The sequence below is a fragment of the Athene noctua genome, chromosome 2, assembly GCF_965140245.1.
Source record: "Athene noctua chromosome 2, bAthNoc1.hap1.1, whole genome shotgun sequence".
NCBI classification, from domain to species: Eukaryota; Metazoa; Chordata; class Aves; order Strigiformes; family Strigidae; genus Athene; species Athene noctua.
In genome coordinates this window covers 160700710-160721314 of record NC_134038.1, presented here as the reverse complement: position 1 = coordinate 160721314, position 20605 = coordinate 160700710, and the positions used below count along the sequence as shown (strand labels likewise).

General features: G+C 43.3%; 1 protein-coding gene across 2 annotated transcripts in view; it reads right to left on the bottom strand.

The window, feature by feature from the left end:
• The window catches only part of EGFR (epidermal growth factor receptor), a 166165-nt gene that overhangs the window by 40139 nt on the left and 105421 nt on the right, over positions 1-20605 (bottom strand). For both annotated transcript variants that reach the window (XM_074900889.1, XM_074900890.1), the window contains exons 2-10: positions 10888-11039; positions 9254-9440; positions 8419-8553; positions 6627-6695; positions 3654-3772; positions 2085-2226; positions 1092-1208; positions 406-532; positions 233-306 (exon numbers count right to left, since the gene is read on the bottom strand). In XM_074900889.1, coding sequence (XP_074756990.1) covers positions 233-306; positions 406-532; positions 1092-1208; positions 2085-2226; positions 3654-3772; positions 6627-6695; positions 8419-8553; positions 9254-9440; positions 10888-11039 — 1122 coding nt within the window. The remainder of the gene's footprint in view (positions 1-232; positions 307-405; positions 533-1091; positions 1209-2084; positions 2227-3653; positions 3773-6626; positions 6696-8418; positions 8554-9253; positions 9441-10887; positions 11040-20605) is intronic.

The following is a 20605-nucleotide window of genomic DNA, read 5'->3' as shown; positions in this document are numbered from 1 at the left end:
GGATGATCTGGCCAAACCACACACCTTGGATGGGAGACCAGTATGGGTTATGTGGGCGTAACACTGGCGAGGCATTGCTGACCACCCTTGTGAAGAGTGACCCCTGGTAGCTCAGAGACAGAAACCATTCACTTACACTTCTCTTCACATGCTTAAAAAGTTTCCCTTCTCTTCCTCTGTGTTTTTGGCAGTATCAGCCAGAGAACACTTCATCTTAAAACTCATTGCTAACCTGATATTTCTTTGACTGTTTTGAAGACATCCAACTTCTTGGGGTCCAAGGGTAAGGTCTTCGTGAAGGCATCACTGAAACAAACAGAATGAGGAATTGGGAAAAGAATGGCTCAGCCTGAATTTCTCCCTAGCCCTTCTCCTCCCGTGCTAAACGACCAGCAGGCAACTCACCCTAGAAATGCAACTGGGAGAATGCTGACGTCCCCGTTGATCTTGGTACAGTTTTTGAAGGAGTCAATGTTTGTGGCATTTATGGAGAGGATCCCTTTAAGTTCACCTATTCCAATGCCGTTGCACACTGTTGAGAGAGATGCAAAAGTGAGAGGGGAGAAGAGTGAAGCCCAATCACACGAAAAGGGGTAAACATGAAGATATCCTTAGTTCACAAAGCACTCCCATGAGGCCAAACCTACCACTGTAAGATGAGTTTCATAGATCTGTTGCTTACTTTTGCTTTTCAGAAAGCATCACATGGTAACAGCTTCCTGCTTGCCTGGCTGTGCAGCTCTGGTCCGAGCAGCTCTGCACACAGGCTCTGGCACATGCCCTTCTCTCTCTGTGTCCCAATTTCATTTTTCTCCCCTTGATGAGATACTGGGGAGGACAAATGAAGCAGCAGGCTGACGTGCAAGATGCAAAGGCACACAACGCACCATTTATCTACTGTACCTGTGGTGTATCCCAGTTGGAGACCATGCTCCACAGCCCTGTTTCCTGATCAAACCACCTGTTAGATCTCCAGACTATCACTGGATTTTTATATTGAATTTGCACTTAAGGTCAGAACTTCATGTGCTTTTTCTAATAAGTTACCTATCATCCTAAAGCCTTATTGGTTTATTCCGTGCTTTTTATACCTTTGCTGCATAGCCCATCACACTTTTTACACTTCCGAACACCATTTTCTTCCACTTCATAAGTATCAGTATTGCACGAGCGAACACAGGAACCATGGTCTGTCACCACGTAGTTGTCTGGAAAAAACAAGGATACAAAGGTCACTGAAATACAAGAGGGATGTGTTGGGGGCTGCACAGGCAACTCAATACTAGGAAGAAAAAGTGTTTTGGAACTTTTGGCATACTTAGCAAAGCACAGGCATTAATTATGACTTCTCACAAACATCCTTTGAGGGTAGGTGGACATACAGTGCTGCCACCAGTTTACAGGGCAGGGAATGGTCGAAGAAGGATAAAAGAACATTGCCATGGTCAGGCTGTGCAGCAGTGTCATAATCGGGATCAATACACGGCACTTCTGATCCCTCACCTTCACTCACTCTTCCAGGGTAAGGGCCAGGCAGGGCAATGGTCAACCTCAGAAAGGGATACCAGTTCCGTATGCTAAACTGTCTCTTATATTTAAGTTTTGATGGGTTAAAAAAGCATGGGGATGGAATAGCATGAAAGAAAAAAACAGGTATTTGTAGAGGAAGCAATGACCACAGGCCTTGAGAGGGAGGGTTTAAATCAATGACTTTCTACCAGTCCCAATTAAGAACCAGTTAAGGGTTGATACTGCTTTGGTAATCCATAGGATTGATCCCCTAGGACGTTGTTTTGATGATTTTCATAAGCTGTTTTTCTCCCCATCAATTGAAAAATCTTCAGAAGTCAAAATTCAATGGTTAAAAATCAGGGAAGGCGATGGATGCAGACAGTTTGAAGAGGCTTTTTTCTTTACCAGCTATTCTCTCATTTTTGTCACCCATTCCTGGTTCCCACAGAAGCTGAAGAGAATAAAAAAGTGTCTTTTCACTTGGCCATAACACAGAGGGATGACACAGGTCCCTTCCCACCTCTCTCCACCCCCCCCACCTCCTCTGCGGCTGCAACCTGAAATGAACTTACGTGGACATTCCCTCACACAAGTGGCTCCAAAGCTGTATTTTCCATCAGGGTTGACATCCATCTGATAAGTGGTGGGGTTATACAGGACCAATGGGGGACATGTATCCTTGCACGTAGCATCATCCCGAAACTTGCGGCATGCCTGTCATTGAACAGCAGCACCCATTAAACTACCTTCTCTTTAAAAAGTGTCAATGATTTTACATTAGCCCTTTAAAAACACTCTGATGGACTCATGTGTTTCCTGCTCAGCTCTAACAGAAACCCCAAGCAGCTACAGGGATGGTTCCTCATGCTTTGAAAGTGAAAGGTTGTTTCAGGTTGGGCAATCAAATTTTTTTTTTTTTTTTTTTTTTATAAAAAGAGAGAACATTGAGGTTTTCTTGTTCTGAACAAGAAACATTAGCACTCTGGTGAAGAGCTGCCGGGATTCACGTGGGAACAGGAGCAAATCTGCATGCCTTAGATGGGAAGAATTTTCCCTACAAGCAGTAACCAGATCAAGACAAATGTTATTTTTCTTGGCTGCTTTTTAATAACCTAAATCAAATCAAGTCCTTTCCTGCCGATTACTGACTTTTCTGGCTAAAAATTAAACTGAAGCCATTATATTTGGCTGCAGGTAATGAACAATTTAGCAGGCATTTATGAAAGACAAGTTGGTTCTTCCAATCTAATTCTGCATTAAATTAATAATCACTCTCTTTTCCTCTTTTTTCTTCATTTGCTTTCCAGATCAGAGAGAATAACTGTCTTCTCTGTGAGCCAGTAAGGGCATCATAGCCACACAATTTATAAGGGGACCAGGAATACAGATAACAACAACAAACCCCAGACTGGATGGTTTCTGTGGCAATTACTCAGGTGTCACTTAATTCAGAATGAAGTGTAGTGCAAAAATGGAGAAGACTTAAAACCACAGCGTGCACCAACCCCCTGAAACTCTTGTAGGAAAGCAATGGGATTTTTTTTTCATAAAAAAGCTCTATTGGCTCCTTCTTCCTCCATTGCCCCAGGGTCCCCCAAATGCAGTGCTTTTGAGGCAAGTGAAAACCAGAAAGGAAAACCTTGATTTCACATCTGAAGTTCAACGAAATACAAAAAACCGTGAAGATCCATCATATCTTATTACAAGTTCTGGCTTTAGTAAACCAAGATTATTACTGACTAGCACTAAGGAGCACAAGGCAAAGCTGTGCTGGCATGGAGAACAACTGCACCATGGTGGCAGTTGAGGACGTGGGGACCTGCCTATGCGGGGAAGTTGCCCTACAGCAAACACTTAGTTGCTCTACAACAACTTTGAGCTGATTGGGCTCTCGAAGGCACTATCACTGGTTTGGCATGTGCTGGGAAGGTCTGCCTATGGAGTCAGTAAAGATCAGCTAAGGGTGCTGTGATGTTCATATCCTTTCCCTCCCACCACCCAGCCATGCAGGGAAGCCCTGGAGCACCCTGCAGGTCAGCATCTCTCAGAGGCCTTTTTGGATGGAAGAGGATCTGCAGCTGAAAGCCTGCCTCGCCGTGTCAAGGATTTAAGTGGTTATGGTGATGGTGTAGCATGCTTACCAGGCAGTCGCTCTCACGAGGCCCCGTGCACCCCGCAGCACACTGGTTGTGGCAGCAGTCGCTGGGCACCTTTCCCCTGCACCGGCCAGAGCACTGCTGGGCACAGATGACTTTTGTTACTGGAAGACACAAGAAAAAAAGAAAAAACCCATCAGGAATGAAGAACATCTAAGCTGTACTTCCTGCAGTGGGATCAAGAAATATAGAGAAAAGGTCTGGTGCAGGATCTGTGCTACATTTTCCCCATGGGATGAGTATTCTGTCCTCATACAAAGCCAAAGCTCGGGAGGGGCAAGAGCTGGTGTGGGTGGTGGCGAGAAGGGGTTGTGTATAGACCGTAATTATCTTGGCTCTTGCGAGGTCCTAAGCACTGTGGTCCCAGCCAGCAAACCATGTCCTCGAGATTTTGTATCTTACAGCTGGGCAATAGAACAGGATCTGGCCTTGTTTTGTTGAGAAAATCTGCTATTATCGGTGCTAGCTTTGGGAAAAACAACATGACAGGAGAACTGCCAGGATTTTGTACTAAAACAGGAAACTGTACACGGTTGGTATGGTGTTAGGATCCCTTCAGTGCACTAAAAACATTTCTGAAATTTGCCGAGAGAAGGGAGACCCACTCAGCAGACCGATTTCATATGCATATTGTATTATTTTTCTTTAGGCTTCAATTCCTTGGCCAAATTTTATCTTCATTACTCAACTCCCACAGGCTTTGCACCAGTGCAGCAACCCGGAGGAAGAACTGGCCCTGCTTCAGCTTTTTGCAGGGAAGCAGAAACTGCCTGAAACGTTTTGCTGAGAATCAGGAAATCGCCTCCATTTGAATATTAAAGCAGAGAAAATGATAATCAGAACAATTAAAAAGCCCCAGAAATTAATGGCTAGCACGTGTTTGTATCAGAGACCCAAAATTGGGTTGTTTGTTCTCTACAAAAAATTACGGATCCAGAGACCCTGACATTAGATGTCAGAGAAACCCAATTCACTGCATTACAGCATGCTGAGCATTTCGGCTGTGCCCTGCAGCAACTGTTATCAACTTTGCAGTTGGCACAAATGAGTGACAATATCATCAGGAATTTCTGTAAGTCCGAAACAGATGGTTGTTAATTAACAGAAAATTATTGGAAAACATAGCCCGCTACAGGGTATATAAGTGATTTTTTTGTAAAATCATATTTCCTATCTTTTCCCATTGCACACTTTTGTACCCAAACTGTATTATTTCGTTTTTCTTGCAGGCCTGTAAGCAAGATATATTTTCAAGGAAACAGATTATTTCCACAATATGCATTATCTTCTCTGATAGCAACTCCTCTGTTCAACTAGGAACAGGGGAATAAAAGGCACATTGTTCTACATGAACAGCATTTAGATATATTTTTTTTATAAGCATCAGCAGGGGAGTAAAACAGCTCGTCACTTTGATAGCTCTTGACTAGAGCTTCCTGCTGGAAACATGTATCACAGCAAACGTTTATATTTCATACAGAATATCCCACATTTTTTGAAGGAGAAGGATACGTATCACCCCAAACTCTCCCACATATGGAAATGTGGGATACATTTTCAGTTGGCCAGATTCTCAAATGACTGCAGAGGAGAGCCAGAGACTGCAAACGGTTTTGTTTTATGCACTCCTAGTCATCCTCCTGAAGCCAGCAAGGGTTTGTAAATGCTGGAAGTTTGCAGGGCTGAGACCTGAGGTTTTTCAAACCACCAGGACAGCTGTGCAGCCTCAGCTGTGGGGACTGACCTGGGAAGGGCTTTGTGTGCACAGCCACTGTCCACCTCAAGAGGCAAACTGCAGAGCTGACTGAAAAAATCTAAAGCTTATACTAAATGAAGAGAAAAAAGCTATACGATCCCTTTTCCTTAAGCTCTAGAAGCTGTACAGATTTGGCCTGATACTTGCAAGCAAGAAACTTAGGTTTAGGTCATTATTCGCAATGGAAAACTGAAGCAGTATGTTGCTTTCATTTACGCTATGTCTACATCAGCAGTCTTTCCACCGAACTTTACAAACAAAGAATCGAAACTGTGCATTTCCCCATTTATTACAGAAAAAGGAAATAATGAAGTAGGGAAAAAAACAGAGATGATCTTCCTCCTCAACATTTACTTAGGAAAAATAAAGCCTTGCAAAATCTCAAGCACTTCTAAATGGATGTTTTTGTTCCTCTTAAAATCAAGGCAAGTGTCCTACTTGCAAAATTTTACAGTAAAGCAGGCAGCCAAACTGAATGTCACAATGCCAAGTATCTCTATATACAAATCAAAAAACGGCTATGCATTTTCTGAGAGCCTTCCAAAGGTCCTCTGAGCACAGTACGTAGTGCAATTACTCCCATGAAGGTGACATTTTTTGTGTTTACAAAAGAAACCTACGGGGATTCCAAAAAGAGGAATTAAAACCAGCAAAAATCAGTTTGTGTTGTTGCTTTTAATTGTGGAAATTAATCCAAAGCATTGTTAACTGGCACACAGAATGGCTCTGCGGGAAACAGCAGGAAGGCAAACAATTTACCATGCAGCTACTGCATTCTCTCTTTTTTGATAAAATAACTTAAAGAATAAATGTTCTCAAGTGCGGATGGGAGAAAGTTGTGGGCGACTGACAAAAGCTTTCAAAGCAGGAGACAGCTGCAGTCTTTTGCTTCTGGAGGAACAACACAACTGCCTGGAAATCCAGACCCAAGTCAAACCACCTCGAGGTTTCCCCTCCAGAAATGGTGCTACTTGGGGAGAGTGGGCACAGCTGTCCTCCTCGCAACTGTGCTTCTGAAGAGCGGGAAGTGGGCTAAGTCTGTCTGTGGTGTGCTTCAAGGAGTCCCAGCGAAGCAGGATGCAGGGAAGGACAAGTGTGAAACACGTGTCACTAATTCACACTTGACAGGTTAGTTTTTTGGTAGATAGAAATTTAGTTTGTCAGAGTGCACAAGACATTTCTTAATTAATCTGCAGGCTTACACGTCTGGCAGTTCTGTTCACCAGGGCCCCAGCAGTGGTCTTCTGTGCAGTTCGGATGGCATTTGGGACCTAAAAGATGAGAGCAGAGTATTATATTCTATAAACATGGACAACAACATCATGTGAGTCACAGAAAACAAAGACTTGAGCTTGCCTTCTTGGTAAGTCAGGTGAGGAAGCACCTATACCAGGGCCCAAAAATTTTGAAAGCTGGACCTTAAATCCTTATCCTGTGTTCATCTCAGGTGTCCTACGTGCAGATTACACACCTTTGAGCAAGTGAGTGCAATACTCAGCCAGTCTAGCTTATGAAAGAGGCAAATTTTTCCCAGGAAGAGGAATCTCAGCTACTGCCCGTCTGGCCCTTCTGCTGGAGTCTGCATGCAACGGCAAGTCACCGCTGGCTTGCGGCCGGGCATGTGCCAGCTGCTCGCTACAGGCCACATGTAAATCAATGTTTCTTAACAATGAGGTTCAAAAAAGAAAACAACCCCAACTAGATTCACCGGCAACTGCCAGCTACTCTGGCCACAAAGTAATTTGACTTGTCTGCTTCGCTCCCTCCTCCCACCCTCTGCCAAAAACACTCCTCGGCGTAGGACTACGTGGGAGATGGATGATCGAGGCGGCAGGATGGACGGACACCCTGCCTGACCTTGAAGATTCAGTGCCGTACTCTTTCCCATCCCTTCCTCCTTACTCTTTTCTTCCTTTTTTTTTCTCTTAATGACAAGCAAAGTCCCACAGAAACGACTTAATAAAATCATAAATGGCTGTCTAAGCAGATTAATCTGGAACTCACTACATTTAAGAGGCATTTCCTACTAGAGTGATTCTTCCTGTTAACTACATGTGAGTCTCCTCCCTCCCCTCATCAAATAGCTGAACAAATGCCAATATTTGTCCAAGAAGAGTTGATTGATTTGATATGAGACCAAAGAATTTTTTTTTTTTCAAGTTGAAAAGTTAAAGGTTAACATTTCTGTGGTGTTTAGAGCCAAACTCCTGTGCTGACTTGTATCGTTTGCAACCCCTTGATTATGCTAGGGCTGTGCAGAAAAATATGTCAACACAGAAGTTGGCTATTAGCTCTCAGGCAGTTACGCAACTGGAAGCAGATAAAGAAAATATGTTTTTCTGCCAATTTACAGTGCCAGAAATTAAATGCTCAGAAATGAAAATAAACTCTCCTTTCCATGAAATGACTGGGGATTTTACAAGGGGCTTGTAAGGCTGCAGGATTAGCTTGAGCCCACTCAAAGCACATGCTACACAAACTTTTAAGTATACGCTCATCTCCCTGATGATCTAAAGCATCAGATTTATCTGCCTGTTTATCATTAATTTTGCAAGGATAATCTATGCCGCCCAAAACACTAGAGTTTACAGCACTCAGTTTGGGCTTAAAGCTTAAAGTCCCACAGCAACTCCATGAAGGTACCCATATGGGTTGTCTAGACCAGAGCCCTACATTGTAAACAGAAGACTGCTGGAAAGTGAACAAGTGCACGTTATTCTGAGCTGTCTTTGAAGAAACACATATGCAGGATACTGTCTAAAACTAAGAGAAGCTTTCCCAAGGACTTCACTGAGCTATGAATTAAGAACCTAACCACCATGAAAAATTACATCTTAGGCCAGTGGTGAAGAAATTAAAGGGCTTCCCTTGGAACAGGGCTTGGTGGCCCTGCATGCAGGAATTGGTGGACCTGAAACCCACTGCACAAAAGATGGGATGTTTGTTCTTCTAAAATGGGGGAACGCATAGCATTTTTGGTAAGTTAATACTCACAAGAAGACAGGTTGATTGCAAATTCAAGCACTGTGAGAGGCTTCTTGCTCGTGTCAATGATGTCATTCCAGAGAACAGTGTCCATGTTGCACAGTTTGGGGTTGTTGCTGATTTTAACACCTCCATTGAGAATTTCTGCCACAGAAGGAAAAAAATTGGTAAGTGAAGCAAATATCAAACTGCCTAAGTCTTCCATCTCTGATCTAAAGAACAGGAAATAAAAGACATATTTCTTTGCCTCAGTCACACTATGCTGACAGAACAGGACAGTCTGCATGGCACCAGGACTCCTGATGGTCCAACTAATACTGGGCTCAGACTGACAGGTTCTGGAGGGTCAGCTGCTGTTGGATGCCACTACATGTGGCTTTCTGCCTGGTGACATCTCCAAATGCCACTACACTGAGCAGAGATGGCATTGCTGGTGTGCACAGCCAGAGACCATCAGCCAGAGACCGTGTAAGACCCTAACTCACATACCACCAGCTCCCACTGGAATTTAACAGAAAATACTGTCATGCAAGCACTAGAATCAAATAATGCAAAATAGCAAGTGGATACTTTGCCATTTTGGTGGACACAAATAAATCTCACCACACTTTGGATTTTCTGGATCTTTCTGAAATGGGTAATTATGAGCTTTCTTCTATTTTTTGAAGAAGGCTGGCTAGCAGGAAAGCAAGTAGGAAACTGGGGAACCACATTCAGATCTTTATTTTTAAAGCAGGATTTGATGGCATATGACTTTGAGAGATCTTCAGTTGGATCCTGATACCAATAACCTTACAGTTGAAATTTGCTTTACAGGTACCTCCACCTCTTGCCCCCATCTCACCTGATAGCCGTTTCATTGGCAGCTCCCGGAGTCCCTGGGTTTTATTCATGTGGTAATTAGATAAAACTGCCAGGGCATAAGAGTTGTCATAGAGCACATTGCCTCGTATAATCTGGAGGTTTTCTAGGGGAATGACATCCACCATGTTAAGCGCGATGAGCACGTAGCCTGCAACCTCCTGTATTGTCTGAGAGAACAACAGAAGAAATAAGGTGCTTAATCCACGGCACTCTTCAATTCTTGACAGAGTCATTTTCCTCCTCCCACCCCTCCAATCCACCATCTTCCATATTTAAGGAGTGATAAACCACTTAATCTCATTAAAAAATAAATATATCTGAGAACAAGAAGGGACTATGTGGAAAACTTTGTTTTCTAAGCAGTTACAGACTGTCCCTTAGAGCAGCTACCGGGGGGTCATTCCAAAGGTTCATCTTATGCCTGTTCTGTCCCCAGGCAAGGGCAAGCAGAGCTGCCTAGGGGATGCAGGAGAACAGGGCAAGCATGTGTGATATGGCAACCAAGTATGATTCTTCCCCTGAACACTTGTCCAGCCTCCAACCATTGGCAGCACAGAGATGCCATCTGATTGAGGCTTTTACACTCTCTCTTCTGTGCTCCTTCCCTAGTAGATCCTCCAATGCTTAGCAAAGCAGAAGAGCAGGTAACCATCTCCCATCTCTCTCTTAAGCACTAAATAGTTACAGGACAAGACAGGTGAAGCACTGTCCCTGGATGTAGGTTAATTCCTACCTTGTACTGTGAAATGTGTGCATTTCTATCTCCTACAAAAATCACTGTAAAGGAAAAACCCTCAGACTACCACTTAGGATATTTTTCTATTCTATGAAGACCACCAGTGATTTTTTGGGAGACCTGTTATGTTCCTGGGAACACTGAGCTCAAGTTGTACTTGGGAAAGAAAAATGGCAATACCATCATATTTGTAACCCATATGTCTGAAACAGCTCTTTTCTGATGTTCTTGCTTTTTACTACAATTAAATGCTTTTTTTCCTTTTCTTTGTTCCCTGAGAAGGAAAGCTACACAAAGAGATTACTCCTCTAAATCCAGAGGATTGACCTGTTTATTCAAATCTACCATACAAGAGCTCTTCATACCAGACATACACTTGTGTCAAAAAACTTCTTCCTATCCTGCCTCTTTCTTTCAAAACCTCCTGATCTGATAACTGGGCATACCAAAACCAATGCATGCAAAACACTTTCTTTAAAAAATATAACCTGAAGTGCGATGCTAGTGGCAGTCTGACAGCAGGGGAGCAGAGTCCTGCTCCTTGTCTGGTGGGGAACCTCTGAAGAGTGAGGCAATGGTAAGGATGTAATAATATCTGTAAATATTTGTAAATGAGAAGAAACCCATCTGCATGGCAGCCAGCATAGGTTGGCAGGTGCTTCAAAATCTATTTCTCAAAGTACCTGATTTAGTATAGTAGGGTTGAGCGTATCCTGCAGCCTATGGGTAGGCTGAGACTGTGATCTGCAATTTCTCTGACATTAGCTAGCTATGCTTTCGGATCACCACAGAATTTATAGGTTGCTGATCCTTTGCACTTGAAAAAATGCAGTAAGAATCCTTTAGCAGGGAAGGCCACGTTGGCCAAGAACACCAACCTTCAGGAAAGAGAGGTCACGATTGTGCTCCACGTATGTGATCTCCAAGTTGCTCAATACCACCTCGCAGTTGTTGTACATCCTCTGCAGGCTGGTGAAATGGTCTTCCACATGTCCCAGCTGGGTCAGCTTGTTATTTGTCCCTTGACAAACTGCAAGAAAGAAGAAAGCTCCATGAAGGAAAGTACAAGGTAAAGACTTGTTGCCCACCCGTCTTTACAAGTACCACCATAAGTAAAGAATCAGCACAGATTTGTAAGAAACAAGATCGATATCTTGCTTGATCATAATGGCAATAGTGTAGGAAGCATGCAACATTTCCCAGGCACAGACATGTATCAGAATTGAGAGCTGGATTAACTCTCCATCACTTTCTGTTATCAAAAAATCCCCCAAGATGAGGCCTTTATACATAAGTAGCACTATGTATTCTGTACCATAAACGTAACTCAGCTGCTTCTGAGGATAGGGCACTGATACTGCGACATCAAACACTATTGAAAGCAGTATCCTGATAGGTACCATTGCTTGGTATCACCAAAGGCGAGGTAATTTCCCTGGCGAGTCATTTACAATACTTTGTAGGGTACTGGGTCTCCTTGGAAGCTCACTGGGAGGGAGCAGGGATTTCCTGCAGGACCCCTCATGCTACAAGTCAGATTTTAAGAGCAAACTGAAACTCCAGGACTCAAACAACCCTTGCCACTCTGACATATTGGGGGTATGACAGATTCAAGAGATTTCCTGGCATATTCAGCTTCGGCACACAAATTCACCTAAGCCTGCTTTGCTGGTGGAGAAGGAAGTGGTGCCACACAGAGCACCACTGAGATTACAAACATAATGCCATGATGGAAAAATTAGTCCCCACCTGAAATTCTATTACTCAGCTTTACCAAAGCTAAAGGAACTGTCAAAAGATATCACCACTATTACTCAACTGCAATTAAAGACCAAAATGCAAATTACTTTAAATCAAAAAACACCGCACACAAGCCCCAGAAACTCTATACTCATCCAGTCACTCCCAAGTTTATATCTACATAACTAAAATTAAAACATCCGTGTTATGCCAATACAGAGGAAAGGAGAAAGATACAGACGGCAATGTGGTAGAAGACTTCACAACACCCTCCAGGTGGAATGCTTCAGCCCAACTTTGCTCTTCAGTGGGAGCAAATGGAGGCCTTTATCTCGTTGTTGCTGTAATGCAACCCAAGCCTGACCTTACAGCTTTTCATAAGACACTGACAGAATTGCATTCTTTTAACTTGGAGAAGAAAAAAAAAATTGTATTTTTGTAGAGCCATAATTCCTAGAAGCACCAGTCACAAACTGGAACATCATTGTATGGGGTGCTATAAAGCAAATAACAAAGACTCTTGGCAAAGCTGGAAATAAGTTTTGGAGCCAGTAACATAAGACATCTTTTGAAGATTTACTGAGCAATTGATGTATTATTAGTAGGAAAAATAACTTAATAAGCAGTGATAAAGACACACTTATCAATCGTCAAAACCATTCACTGAACATGTGTTACTTCTCAGCACAGTCATCATCATTAAGGAGCTACAGTGATAACAGATTAAATACTCTTCATCCATGTTTAAAGCAAGGCTATTCACTCACATTCCTCAGTTATTTTTCATTATACATCTAGATAAACATTAGGGTGTTTGGGATCAGAGTGGCAACTGCTAGTAAATAGGGACAGTTTAACAGGGGCTGTGATTACACCACCTAAAATGCTTCTTACTATGAGTCTCACGTGTAGAAAATGACCCTTTTTACATTTGCGTTGAATTTCTGACACGGACGAGGAATTCCTAAGCAGGATTTTCTGTTCCAGTTTCCAACTTAACTGTTCCCATCTGTTCATGCTTAAAATCTGCATTTGCCTTCTTCAGCTTCAAGTATGAGGACCACAAATTATCTAACAGAGTCACAGGAGGGGTCTTACTCTGCGGAGTGGTCACATTTTGAAGGCAGAAAGTTAGAAATATTGTCATATGCTGGTCTGCCCTGGAAAATATGTTGTTGTTGGGGACAGGCGTGAAGAGGCTTTCCACTGATTGGAAAAGTCAGAGTCCTCCCAGAGGTTGTCTTGAATTTTATGCAATGTTATCCTCCAACCAAGGAAAAAAGCCATTAATAAAAGATTCTCAGTTCAAAAACTCAGCTCAGATGGTCAGTTTAGGCATCTCAGATCTGATGTCTAAAACCATGTGATTTTGAAATGCACTCTAATACAGTACAGGTGTAGTTTAGACTGCTCATAGAAATGAAGACACATAAGTCAGCCTGTTCTGGTCTTCAGGGTCCACAAATAATCTGATGCTCTCGCTCCATCCCTGGTGTTAACAGCAAAGATCTGCTCTGGTTCTCAAGACAGACCCTGTGCAAAAGATGTAGTGTTTATGCTACATCCAAACTGAAGAAACGGTGGAAGGAGCAGCCTTCTCCGGCAGCATCCTCCTGGCCACCTATACCCACCATACACCCTATGTGGCTTGGCACTGGCTGGATTGCACAGTCCAGCTCACTGAAACAAGCCCTAGGAGAAACTGCACATACTCAAACATGCTTCCCTTGGGATCGGACAAGTGCTGGAGCTTGGAACATTGCTCAGCTGTTCCAAGAAACAGAGACTTTTTCACTGCTTAGTAGGTCAGGGCTGATACAGCAGGCAGAGGGCATGGTTACTTTTCTGTTTCTCCCTCTCTCTCTCCCATGGGGCCGGCTCAGTGAACCATGCCAAAGAGTTGATCTAAGCTACAAATAATGCAGAACAATAAATAAATAAATGGACAGAGGGTACTTTTAACTCAGAAAAGCTCGCTGATTTGGTTCACCATGGTGTCCCATGAAACACTGCATTGGTAACTGCTCTGAGGACAACAAGGGGGCAGGAACAAATTGCCAGGAGAAGGAGCTTGCCAGCTTGTGAAGCTGCAGAGGGAAACCCAGGCTCTGAAGAGGCTTCAGGTTTTTCCTCCAGAGCCTACTTTCTTCCCATTTTGTGGGTTGAGAGAGCTTTGATGGCTCTCTACCAAAGGTGTCTTAAGCCACATGTGAAACCACTTGTCCCCTCCATCAGGATCATCACATCCTCTATGCAGTAAACAAGATGTAGGTGAGATGTTAGTGAATATCTGAAGAGGAAAAGAAAATGGCTTGCTTCTGTTAAGATCTAAGCAGCAGGTGGCTCGCATCAGTCAGACTACACTACAGGACCTTTCCCTTTTCTGCACAGTTTTTTGTTTGCTCAAAGAGATAAAGGACCAAATCCTTGCCTGCTGCAAAGAGATCTAAGTACATCAAAAGTGAACTTCATCATAGCAGTATTTACCAAATGAGAACCTGGGTCATAAGCAGTTTATGCTGAGCAAATACAACCCAAATCAAACAAAACATGCTAAACCCCTGCAGCAGCATCACTGAACTCAGGCAAAGGTGCTGAATCATTTTCCAAATAAGAGTATTTTGAAGGAAAAGAGAATAGCCTGCTTGCATGTGATGAATAACACCATTCCTGCAATTTCTTTGCTTACGAAAACTGCGTTGTGAAAAGATTCATCCTATAATTAACTCTGTATAATACTACAGTGTGAATGCCATTCTGGCCAGAGGGAAAAGCACAGACAATGTGGTGCTTGCCTCACTCTGCAGAGTTTTAAGTGGGATGTGCATGCATGAGTGGATGGACGAATTATATTATGGTTTAACCTCTATGGAGCTTGACCTATTTGCCCTCTAAAGGACAGATTCCGATGACACATACACTCATTATATACTTTTGTTTCAATGTGTAGCAAAGGCAGCACTATCCAGGTTTAGGACTCAGTGGTGTTTATGGAGTCTTTCTGGTACTGCTGGGGCTGTGGTAGTATGTACCACATGTATGTGGTGTTATGTAGGAGTATGTCATGTATGTCCCATGTGGACACTTACACATGGCTGCAGCACGTTTTAGTTATAAAGGAAAGTAAAAGAACTGGAGACGTTTCCTCATCAAAATCCAGAGTGAGGATGTCCCTGACCAGTAGGAAAGCTGAGATCCAGATCCGAACTTCAGGGCATGGGCTGATCCCTAAAAGATGCAAGCTTTGCACTTATCTGTTACATTAATATAATAACAATACAGCCAGTCTGGAAAGTTTTGACACAGAAAGGATGTCCCTGGAGGCTGCTGTCTGTAGTGGGGCTGCCCGCTGAGAGCATGGGGCTCTCCCGCCCCAGCCTGGGCGACTCACCGGACCTCTAGAGCCCCAGCCACCACCCCTGCTATGTGGAGGCAACCCAAAAAGTCTGCAGGGCAGCAGCATGGGATTACCTACCACTGCAAAGTATTTTACTTCTCTACGATGATGCTCTTAACACACATGCTGCGCTTCCTGAATGTCAATGTTGATCTTGAATCAGTTACAGCATTACCTCAGCAGACAGCCTAAAAAAAGGCAGATATTGCTGAAATGAGCCAAAATGTAGGTGCTGTACAAGACAGCAGTGATCAAGAGCTGAAGAAAGAGGCACACTGTACTGACAGGTGCAAACTTGCTGAATTTTAGCGCTTATGAAAAGTGCAGGGTTGGCTGCCCTGGATACTAAAAGCCTCTCATCCCCAGACATGCTTTCTCCCCTTCTCTGCCTCAAACTTGGCCTTAAAGGAGCATTTCTAAGCGATGCAAATGGGATCACCCTCTGCAACCCTCTGCTCCTTAGCCTTATTTCTCTTGTGCAGCCCAAAGAAGTGGAGTGAAACCAAAGCCTTTCCTAAATGGCATTTTCCATGAGCGATGGCAGGGAGACAGAATGCATCCACCCAGCCGTAATGCTAAGCGACTGTATTCTCCCAAATCTATACAAGCTCAGATTAAACAAAGTGGTCCCTGCAGCAATTGCCCTGATACAAGTGAAATCTGTTTTCATCTTTTCCCCAGAAAATCTCTGATGACTGAAGTATCAATACGGTCATGCATATCTGTCCCAGACTTGAGAAGAACCCCAGAGAATGCTTTGAAACCAAATTACCACCAATCCTCAAATCATCAGCTGTTTCTGTCCACGCTTAGACTGTTAGTCTCCCTGCAGCTCTGACGTACACATCAAAATAATAACTTGCAAAGGCAATTTCAGAGACACGCAAGTCCATTTCCATGCTTCGTATACCACTTATAACTCTATATGATCTGGCATAATAAATTTATACAGTTTTTCTGCATGTTTTCCAGCCCTTATTATAATGACACAAAACTTGCAGACAAGGGGTATTTGTTTAATCCATCAGCATGTTTATACATTTCCCTCCCTCCTCACCCATTGGCAGTAATTTCACTTCTGATTTTTTTAAAGGTATTTCATAGAAGAGCAGTACTTTCCCAGGCACTGGGTCCAGATACAAACAAAGCTGCCTCTGAAGGCCAGGGGACATAATGGCACTTGATGTCCCACCATCAGTGCTACCCACAACCAATTCACCTTAACAAGAGCTTGGGGAAAAAAAAAAAAACAACAACAACAAAAAAACACAAACAAAAAACTTTCAAATGAACTGGAACAATTTTGTAAGAAATATTTCTTGAGGTGGGTCTGCATGGGCAATCACACCATCCCAAAACCCTGCCCCTTGCACCCCACAGGTTAACCCTTCACAGCACATGGAGGGTCCTGGTCATGCCCTATGCCTCCATGCTCCTCCCTAGGAGAAAAAATGTTTCCCTCTTACGAGGGCTGCCACTGACCTTCACCTAATGGGGCCTCAAAAATTAAATTAAGATCCTTGTGTCATTCAAGCACAAATCTGTACATCAGCTATAAAAACATGTCCTGTATATCAGGTTTTTTTAACTGACCTCAAAGCATTCCCTTACAGCTATCAAACAGATCCACATAACCTACTGTGGAAACCAGAAAAGTGCAGCCAGTACTGTCAAATGATCAGAATAATGGCATTTAAGCTTACAAGGAAGTACTAGAAAAAACAGCACATTTATCATCATGACTAACCTAATTTCTGACAGAAAGAGAAAGAACTATGCAATGCTTTCCCTTAAGAAAATGGGGTATGAAATGTCAGATGTTGAAAAAAGAAAGTGACATTATGTTATATGTGACTAACCATTTACATGGAAACACCTCTTCTATTCACCAGTTCCTCAACATTAGAGAGAGATGTGATGGAGAAATTTTGGTATTACTGGGTTGAGTGTTTTACATACTGAGGAAGAATTTCAAGGGGGAGAAAAAGTCCACGTGACACAAAAAGAAAATCAAATCTGCCGTGATGTGCTTTGTGAAGTTACGAAAAGGAGAGGAAAAGCTAGAAAACAGGTGAGGAGTACAAACAATGCTCAGACATGGGCAGATGTTTTCCCTTGAGAAGGGTGGTTGCAAACACACACGATGCCTAAAAAGTCCAGTTTCAGCTTAACAGCAGCAGCATTTGGGCACTGAAAGTGCTGTCACAGAAGGGACTAATTTTTGCACATATTCAAATACTTTAATTTAAAACACTGTGAAAAACAGTGTTGTGTGGCTGTACTAAGTCCCTGCTTAAACAATGTGGTTTAGTGTAATGCAGTTACTGAGATTAATTCCAACTTCTAGGCACACTGGGAACAAGACAATGACAGAGCTCTTAAAAATACTGAGATGGAAACTGTAATTGCTAAAGTGACCCAAAACTAACGCCATAGTGGAGAAAAAGAATATGCCTTAAGGGAAAGCTTTCCCAGATGTTTTCTTATTTCTATTTACTTGATGAAAGCAACTTTTCCAGCTAAATCTAATTTTAAGTTTCCCTTGCTCCAGTTAGGAGTGGAGACCTGCCCTCCAAAGGCAGAAGTCATGTCCTGAATTGCAAGGGATGGAGGCAGTGTGACAGTTGGATGATCCAATTGCTGGTGAGTGCCTTCACCTGAAAGAATAAATAATCACATACAAACCAACTCACTCCTGAATGAAGACGTCTCCAAAGTCAGAGCATTTCTGACAACAAGGGATTCAGCCTTATTAATTCCCTAGGGTGTGCTTTTTTTTTTTCCTTCCCAATGTCATTTAGTAATATTTCTATTTTTATTCTGTTGACATTATTTCATTCAGCACGTGTCTTCATTAATCCTCCAGATTAAGGCCAGACTGGGATGTGCCGAAATCAGTCCTTCTACTGGCTTTGATGTGAAGTGGATGGGGGAATTAAATTCTTCTCTCACTGACACCAGCGTAAATTTGGAGCAACTACAAGGACAGGGTGGGCTAGCCCAGCGTTTGAGCTTTCCCCTCTGAATGCTGTAGGATGCAACTGTGGGAGGGATACAGATATTTTCTGTAAATACCAGCAGAAAGAAATGGGAAGTGCCACCCTATAATCTTCTACAGTTTGGGAAACAGTCAATTTCTAAAGGTGAATAATAGATGGGAATTTTTGGAGAGGGTGTTTCTAGTGCGCAACTGCAAGATAGCCCCTGTTTAGATCAGTTTTCTTCAGATGGCTTTGTCATGGGTGTGTAAGAAGACATCAGATCACTGCTTAGAATGCTTGCAGATCAGAAACGTCGACAGGGTTCTAAATAACAAAGAGGGACAGATGACCTGCACAGGCTGGTTTGTATAATTTAGTAAAATAAGCCTTCTGAACAACATTATTTGAACTGTAGCCAAAGGCAATACATCAAAGACTGTAGAACATGTACTAGACAGAAAATGGGGTGCTGGGATTCAATAGCCCTGAAAAGGACTTGGGGATAATAAGAGGTGACCAGTGCATCACTTGACGCAACAGAAAACCACAGCTGCTGGGTGCATCAGCAAGAAAATGCCAATGGAGGGGAGGCAGGAGCCGGCATTAATTGCTGGCAGTGCCCTGGCACGCCTGAGACCCGAGGCCTCTGCACTATAGGGCTCTCCTCTCCCAGCAAAGTGGGTGATGCTGGGCTCAGTTCCTACTCCCAACCACACCCAGGTGCTCCATCCAGACTTCAACCCCTCTGCAAGCTGCGTTTCAGCCCATGTTCCCACCACATGGCCAACGGCTAGTGCAGTATGACTTTGCCTTGAGTTTTGCAGGCTATTTAATGAGACCGACGGCTGGAAAGTCAAGCTCCCCAAGATGTCTTCACCAGCAGTTAGGGTGCTGCTGCTGGGTTGTTTTTCCCACTGGCACTCTTTGGGAAGGCTGCTATAAAAAGGAAACCAAGAGATTGCATAGGCCTTTCTCTGTTGAGCTGTTGATCAAGGTTAATGGCAAGTGCAATCACCAATGAGGTCAAATAATGAGCTGTTCCTATGATTTATTAATGAGGAAAAGCCAAGAATAAGGAAACTTCATATCTATCAACCGCTATGCAAACATACGCACATATATATACACAAATGATTACAAATGGTTTAGAAATTTTATAAACACCACTTAATACATTTTGTACAGGAAACCACACAGGCACCTTCCCCTTCTTTTTGACCATCTTTACAGAAACTCAGGCCACACTGACTCTGCTATTTGAAGTCACAGCAACTTTGAGACATCCCCTCTCCAAAGTTTCTCCATGTGAGCCTGACAGAGCAGGGTGACGAGTTTGGCCCTACAAATCTATCAAGACCACGATGAGCAAAGTCATGACTTTATGCCATAGCTTGACATTTTTAGGCCCGTGGCTCCCTATATAAGCAGAGCGATTGAAGGTGGATGCTCTAAGGTGCACAGTGTGGCTCTTCCAGTCAAAATACCAGCTGCAGCTTAGACATCCAAGCAGCATAACAGCACAGGGAAACACCATCCAGTGCTATGGAAAGGAATGAGACTTTGGAAGCTGCTGTGGGGGGTATCGGGGAGGGGGGAAAGGCAGAGTCAGAGGTATACTGGTAACACTGGATGGAACTATTGCCATCCCACTTACGCTGAGCCCTCCAAGAGAAAGCATCGCCCATGCCTGTGTTTCAGGACAGTGATCTTTATGCTGTGTGGAACCCACATACTAACAAAAGTATGTCTTGTACTGTGGAAGACAACCCCAAACAAGACCATGGAAGGGACAAAAGACCCCGATGTCAGTACTGGTAGGCTCCATGCCCTCTGATAGTTTCTCCCAAGGATGGACCCACCAGGTAACACAGCCTCTGTCTAACAGTCCATGGCTGCAGCACTCCTGCCCTCCAGCTTCCCGCACTGCCATTGCTACTACAGCTATCACAAAAGAGCTGTATGCATCCCCCAGGCAGAACTGCAGAGTGGGAAAAGGGCCGTCATGCAGCCTCATCCACACGAGGTTCAGGCCCTGGGAAATGGCTCAGAGAAACTCAACAGTTCTTGGCATCCATGCTGAATTTTGTATTATCGTGTTGCTGCAAGTGGTGTAAACAGCCTGTGTAGAGTGCAGCAGCAAATGGCTGAGAAACCTCCAACAACAGGCATGGCTCACCGAGCCGTTAATCTGGTGACACGCGTGTGGCAGGGGTGTGGCGTCTCAAGATTGACACTGGGATGTTTGGGAAAACAAGTGGATGACAACAGATAAGTGAGCCTGTGCTCTGTGGTCTAAAAAAATTACATTCTTCATTGTTGTTTGTTCTGGCAAATAAGCAGCAGGATTTTACAGCACAATAAAAAGAAACTGAAGATGTGTGCCCATGAAAATGTGGACCATTTTCTAGTTACATCAGCACCAAATTGTTTAGAATTGCTTCAAAATGAGTTAATTTGAGAAATGAGGGTTAAAAGCAT